Below are 6,985 nucleotides of genomic sequence, written 5' to 3'. Positions count from 1 at the left end.
TGTATAGACATTCTGTGAAATATGGCCATCCCCTGTCATCTTTAGATAGATAAGGAAAAGCCCAACAAACAGGAACCAGGACTTCCATCCCCTGTATAGATAACCTTTGACATTCTGTGAAATATGGCCATCCCCTGTCATCTTTAGATAGATAACCTTTGTATAGACAGGAGGAAACAGGGTTGCCTGTGTAAACCTCAACATCCCTCTGTTATTTTCACATTGATATATTTCCGAATAAGATAAGAAACATGGACTATATAAGTTGGTACTGAAATCTCTTTCGACACACAGGTCTTTTGGAGAGATCCTACCTGTGTCCAGCGCTGTAATAAAAGCATAATACAAGAAACTTACTGAGTTTCATGTCCTTCTCTAAATCATTTTGGCGACCGCGGCAGGACACCTCTGTTTGGCTGCGGGACCTGTTGAGGAACAGGACCTCTCAGGGCGCCCCCGAGAGATTCTCGAGTAGAGCTCCTCTACTCACCAGATCACCGCAGGAACAGACAAGACTGCTGACGGAGAGAAGGTATGCTTTTATTAAAAGAGGAGGGGTCGTATCCGTAAGTCGCAGAGGGACGCCCTGCGCGGGAGAGGAGCATTTATTGCCACCCCTAGGGAAAAGAGCTCTTAGGTTGGACCAGGGGGGTCCAAAGGGACTTAAAATATTGTTTATATTTTAAGTATACAGGTTGGAACCAGGGGGGTTCCTAAAGGGACTTAAAATATTGTTTATATTTTAAGTATACAGGTTGGAACCAGGGGGGTTCCTAAAGGGACTTAAAATATTGTTTATATTTTAAGTATACAGGTTGGAACCAGGGGGGTTCCTAAAGGGACTTAAAATATTGTTTATATTTTAAGTATACAGGTTGGAACCAGGGGGGTTCCTAAAGGGACTTAAAATATTGTTTATATTTTAAGTGTACCAGTTGGAACCAGGGGGGTTCCTAAAGGACTTAAAGTATTATGAACACTGTTTATAATTTGAGTGTGTGGTTGAGTGTGTGTGACTGAGACGTAGAAAATCTACGAAGCGAGAGGGAGTCCCAATCTGCGGTTCCGTTTCTCCGCGAGGAGGACGGCCAGAGAGGGACAAAGCGAATGAGTGAATGGAAGTGTGGCCAATAATTGTATGTTTGGGACCGGTCATTTTGTCATAATTGTATTTGTTGTGTGTTGTAAAAAGCCAGTACTGTGCTGTATTGTGTAGAATGGGGGGCAGACAAAGCAGTGAGATCCCAAAACATACCCCACTTGGTTGTATACTTGCCCACTGGGATGAAATTGGAGGCACTCCAGGAGGGTCGATAAAACAACAGACCCTAATTAAATTTTGTACCCGGTGGTGGCCATTATATAAGTTAGGTGATGGAGAAAAATGGCCTGTAAATGGGAGCCTAGAATATAACACTTTATTGCAATTGATGTTGTTTTTAAGAGGAAAACAAAAATGGGAAGAGTCAATATATGCTGACATGTTTTTCTATCTCCGAGAACATCCTGATCTTCAAAGGGACTGTGGTATAAGAGCTCCCTCAGATCCACTAGTTTTGGCCCTTGAGAAGGAAAATAAGGCTAAGAACAAGAGGCAGGCACATTTGAAAAGGTGTTGTTCTGCATGTAGCATAGGGCAGAGATGCCTTAAACTTGAGGACCCGAAAGACCTGCCTGAGTTTTATCACCCCCCAGGAAAACTGCAAGGGGTAGTGACAGCAGGTCCAGGAGATAACACAGAGGGTCCTGGTAACAGCAGTGATTCTGATAGTGACACTGGAGTTAGCTCCACAACCCAGGCTCTGGGAAGCCCAGTGGCAAGAAGGACCCGAAGACAACAAGTAACTGCCCTGGCTTCCCAGCTACCCATTCAGGCCCCTCTGCGACAAGCAGTAGGGCCAGAGGGTGACCCAGTCTGGATTAAGGTACCTTTTACAAGCCAGGATTTGGATAGCTGGAGGAAAAAGGCTAAAAATTATCGTAATGACCCTACTGGGACAGCTACTCATTTTCGATTTATGATCAGGCAGCATAACCCAGACTGGGATGATATCCAGTTATTACTGGAACAAATGACTGAAACAGAAAAACAATTAATTGAAAGACACGGATTAGAAATAGCAACAGAAAGAATACAAACTCGGGGAGGGGGAGCGAATATAGGGGATGTATTTCCACTCCAAAATCCGGGATGGAATACAAATGATGCCCTGCAAAGAACTAGACTGGAAGAGTACAGGGAATTTATAGCCAGGGGAATGGAAAAAGCCATCCCGAAAACAATTAACTGGTCTGTATTATACTCAGTCAGACAAGGGCCTGGTGAATCACCCTCAGAATTCCTAGATAAGCTGAGGGAGGTCATGAGGAAAAAAACCTCTCTTGACCCTGGGTCAGAAGTAGGTACACAACAACTGGTATCATTATTTATTGGGCAATCTGCTGGTGATATCAGAAAGAAGTTGCAAAAATTGCCAGCTCCACAGGGAAGGGATTTGGAGGCACTTTTGGATGTAGCATGGAGGGTATTCTCTAACAGGGAAGAAGAGAATAGAAGAAAAGAAAAAGGATGTTGGTGGCAGCGTTGCAGGAAAATAGGGAAACTAAAGGGCCTACCAGGGCACGGTTGGAAAAGGATCAATGTGCAATCTGTAGGAAGAAGGGACATTGGAAAAGAGAATGTCCAGAAAGGAAAAAGGAAAATAGGGTACAGGCACAGCTGGAAGAGGTTGATTAGGGGGGACCGGAGGGAATTACCCTGGCAGACCCTCTGGTTGTAATAAGGCTAGGGGAAAAGGAAAAGAAATTGGAGTTTCTGGTTGATACAGGAGCAACCTTTTCAGTCTTAAATGAAGCTTTGCTACCTTTGGATGAGAGCTATGTTTCTGTGGTAGGGGCTACAGGTCAAACTGAGAAGGCATATTTTTTTAAACCTCTTAAATATAAATATGGTAAAATCTGGGGCTTACATAAGTTTTTATATATGCCAAATGCCCCAAAGTCATTACTAGGAAGGGACTTGTTAGAAGCATTGGGAGCTGAAATTAAATTTAATAAGGGGAAGGTAGAATTTAGGGTAAGGGAGGAACAGTTAATTGAGGTTTTAAGTCTTGCACTAATGAGCCCTCAACGAGATGAAAACAAAATAATAGAAAGTATAAAAGATCAGGTATATCCTGGAGTTTGGGACACTGAGCATCCTGGAAGGGCCAAAAATGCTTTACCGATAACAATAGATCTTAAACCTGGAGCCCAACCAATCAGGATAAAGCAATATCCTTTAAGGAGAAAAGATAGGGAAGGAATTTTGCCCATTATAGAAAAATTTATAAAATATGGGCTGTTAACAGAATGTGAATCATCATACAACACCCCAATTTTGCCCGTGAAGAAACCCACAGGAGGGTATCGGCTAGTGCAGGATCTAAGGGCCATAAATAAAATTACGAGGGACATTCATCCGGTAGTAGCAAACCCATACACTCTCTTAACTCGATTAAGGACAGAGTTAGAATGGTTTACCGTCCTGGACTTAAAAGATGCTTTTTTCTGCCTACCTCTGGCCCCTGAAAGTCAGTCACTGTTTGCTTTTGAATGGGAGAATCCAGAAACTAACAGAAAATGCCAACTGACCTGGACAGTGTTGCCCCAAGGATTTAAAAACAGCCCCACTATTTTTGGAAATCAACTGGCAAAAGAATTGGAGAAGTGGGATCAGCCAGAAGGAGATGGAGTCCTACTACAGTATGTAGATGATATCTTGATAGCAACTCGAACCACAGAAGAATGTGAAAAGTGGACTGTGAGTATGTTAAATTTTCTGGGACTTAATGGGTATCGAGTCTCCCCACAAAAGGCCCAAATAGTACAGCAGCAAGTAACTTACTTGGGATATGAACTGACTGCGGGACAACGAGTACTGGGCCCTGAAAGGAAGGAAGCCATATGCTCCATTCCACTTCCCAACACAGTAAAAGAACTCCGAACCTTCTTGGGAATGACAGGCTGGTGTAGGCTGTGGATTTATAATTACGGCCTGTTTGTCAAACCTCTTTATGAATTATTGAGGAAGGCTGACAGGGCTCTGCAATGGAACGGAGAAGCTAAACAAGCCTTCCACACTTTAAAAAGGGAACTGATGAGGGCACCAGCACTAGGCCTACCTGATGTCACTAAACCCTTTTTGTTATATTCCCATGAAAGTCAGGGAATAGCACTTGGGGTCCTCGCACAAACTTTAGGACCCTATCGAAGAGCAGTGGCATACCTCTCTAAACAACTGGATGAGGTAAGCAAAGGATGGCCAGGATGCCTGAGGGCTGTGGCTGCAGTTGCAGTCAACATTCAGGAGTCCCGCAAGTTCACAATGGGACAGAAGATCACAGTCCTGGTATCACATACAGTCTCTGCTGTGCTGGAAGCCAAAGGGGGACACTGGTTGTCTCCACAACGATTCCTTAAATACCAGGCTATATTAGTGGAGCAGGATGATGTGGAGATCAAAGTCACTAATGTTGTCAATCCAGCCTCTTTCCTCCAGGGAAGTAATGGAGAATCAGTAATCCATGACTGTTTGGAAACAATCGAGGCCACTTACTCCAGCAGACTTGACCTGAAGGAAGAACCCCTGGAGATGGCAGATCATAACTGGTATACTGATGGAAGCAGTTTTGTGATCCAGGGAGAAAGAAAGGCTGGGTATGCTATAACTACAGAAGAAGAGGTGATTGAGGCAGAAGCACTACCAGGTAACACTTCTGCCCAAAAGGCGGAAATAATTGCTCTGACTAGAGCCTTGGAGCTCTCTCAAGGAAAAAGGGCAAACATATGGACAGACTCCAAGTATGCCTTTGGAGTAGTGCATGCCCATGGAGCCATCTGGAAGGAGAGAGGACTATTGTCAACCCAAGGAAAAGGCATTAAGCATGCAGAAGAAATATTGAGGTTATTGGAAGCAGTACAGAAACCAAGCAAAGTGGCTATAATGCACTGCAGAGCACACCAAAAGGGAAACAGTGGTCAAGAAAGAGGTAACCGGTTGGCAGACAAAACGGCTAAAACAGTAGCCAGGGAGGGGAAAGAGGTGGCAGAATTTGTTTTGGTCCCAGATGGTAAACTGACAATTGAGCAAAAGGAACCAGAGCCTGTGTATAACACAGAAGATCAGAAATTAATTAAGGATCTTTTAGGGACTAGGATAGAGAAAGGATGGGCTAGGACACCGGATGGGAAATTAGTCATACCTAGTAACCTCCTTTGGGCATTTGTTCAGATGGAACATGGAAAAACTCACTGGGGAGCTGAAGCTCTGTATCGAAAATTGGTTCAGGAGTGCATAGCACGAAAATTGTACACAACTGTAGAGCAGGTAACTCGACAATGTGAAGTATGTCTTAGGGCCAACCCCAAGGTGGCGAAAGAAGTCAAGCTTGGACAGATTAGTAGAGGAAATTATCCAGGACAACAGTGGCAAATTGATTTCACTGAACTTCCAAGAAAGGGGGGATATAGATATCTTTTGGTACTTACTGACACCTTCTCTGGTTGGCCAGAAGCATTTCCCTGTCGCACAAACAAAGCTCGGGAGGTTACCAAAATAATGTTACAAGAAATAATACCCCGGTTTGGGGTGCCTGCTACTATTTCCTCAGATAGAGGATCACATTTTGTGGCCAAGGTAGTACAACAAATAAGTAAAATCTTAGGAATTGATTGGCAACTCCACACTCCTTACAATCCACGCTCAAGTGGACAGGTGGAGAAAATGAACCATTTAATTAAGAATCAGATAATAAAAATTGGACAGGAGGCAAAACTCCCTTGGCCGCAAGCATTACCAATTGCCCTGCTGCGAATTCGAACTAAGCAAAGGACTAAGGAGAGGTTAAGTCCATTTGAAATTCTATTTGGAAGACCCTATGTGGTGGGAACAATGAATCCTTCTGAACCAGGGCAGTTCAGAGAAGAAATGTTGAATAGGTATGTTCAACAGATTTATAAGAATTTAAACATGATTAACAAACAAGTGATTGGAACCAATGTGAGGGGACTAGACAAACCAGTTCATGATGTAGAACCTGGAGATTATGTCTATGTTAGATCTCTTTCAGAAAATCCCCTGGAACCCAAGTGGACAGGACCATATCAAGTGTTGCTGATATCCTTCACAGCTATCAAAATCAGAGAGCAAGCTGCTTGGATACATCACACGCGAGTAAAGAAGGCAAAAGGCAGCCCTTGGAAAGCAGAAGAGCTGGGAGATTTGAAGTTGAGAATAACTCGTCAATAATGTTTACTTATCTGCTGTTACTTAAAATAGTAATAGTGGTAGCGTGGGATAATAATTTGTATGTACAAGTAATGAGAAATATAACTTTAGGGTTTAAGCTAGAGTCATGTTGGTTATGTACTACTCTCCCAACTGATCAATTAGAAGTGCCACTTTATGGAATACCTCATAAGAATTGGACATTTGAAGTTAAAGTAGGGAAAGATTTTTCAGATCTTACATGCCAATACGGAATGGGGAACGGAGAAAAGGGACCTAAATATGAACTTTTACCTTGGGATGAGAAACAAGAAATTAAAGCATATGCAAGATGTACTGACAGAAATATTACCAGATTCCCATTTGGGAATAGGCATTTTTTAAAAATCTTTGAGTTACCAAGTTGCATAAATACTACTAAAATAGGAAAATTTAGAGAACTCAAGAGGAGGCTAAAACAGTATTATGATTTTAAAAAGCAATCATATTTGAATCAGTGTAAGATGGCTCCAGGTTGGTGGTGGCTGTGTGGAGATGGATATGCACGAAAGAGCTTGCCAGAGAACTGGGAAGGACATTGTGTAGGGGGACAATTGATCCCACAGTATACAATACATAATGAAATAACTACAGGGATTGTAAGAAGTCCCTGGAGAAGGGTAAAAAGAGTACTGAACCCACTAATAGAGAGACCGACGGGATTCCATAGTTTTGTCA

At 42.8% G+C, this 6,985-nt stretch overlaps 1 protein-coding gene across 1 annotated transcript; it reads left to right on the top strand.

The window, feature by feature from the left end:
• The first annotated feature begins 3,118 nt into the window (after positions 1–3,118).
• On the top strand, positions 3,119–6,289 carry LOC128979358 (protein NYNRIN-like). Its single transcript, XM_054397574.1, has one exon. The coding sequence runs from the start codon at positions 3,119–3,121 to the stop codon at positions 6,287–6,289; it is 3,171 nt and encodes a 1,056-aa protein (XP_054253549.1).
• Positions 6,290–6,985: the final 696 nt, after the last annotated feature.

Source organism: Indicator indicator, chromosome Z, assembly GCF_027791375.1.
Source record: "Indicator indicator isolate 239-I01 chromosome Z, UM_Iind_1.1, whole genome shotgun sequence".
Lineage (NCBI taxonomy): Eukaryota > Metazoa > Chordata > Aves > Piciformes > Indicatoridae > Indicator > Indicator indicator.
Note: the sequence above shows the minus strand (reverse complement) of the source record. Positions and strands in the feature narration are given on the sequence as shown.

Coding starts and splice junctions, on each gene's coding strand:
- LOC128979358 (XM_054397574.1), top strand. CDS start 3,119: ATGAGCCCTCAACGAGATGAAAACAAAATAATAGAAAGTATAAAAGAT.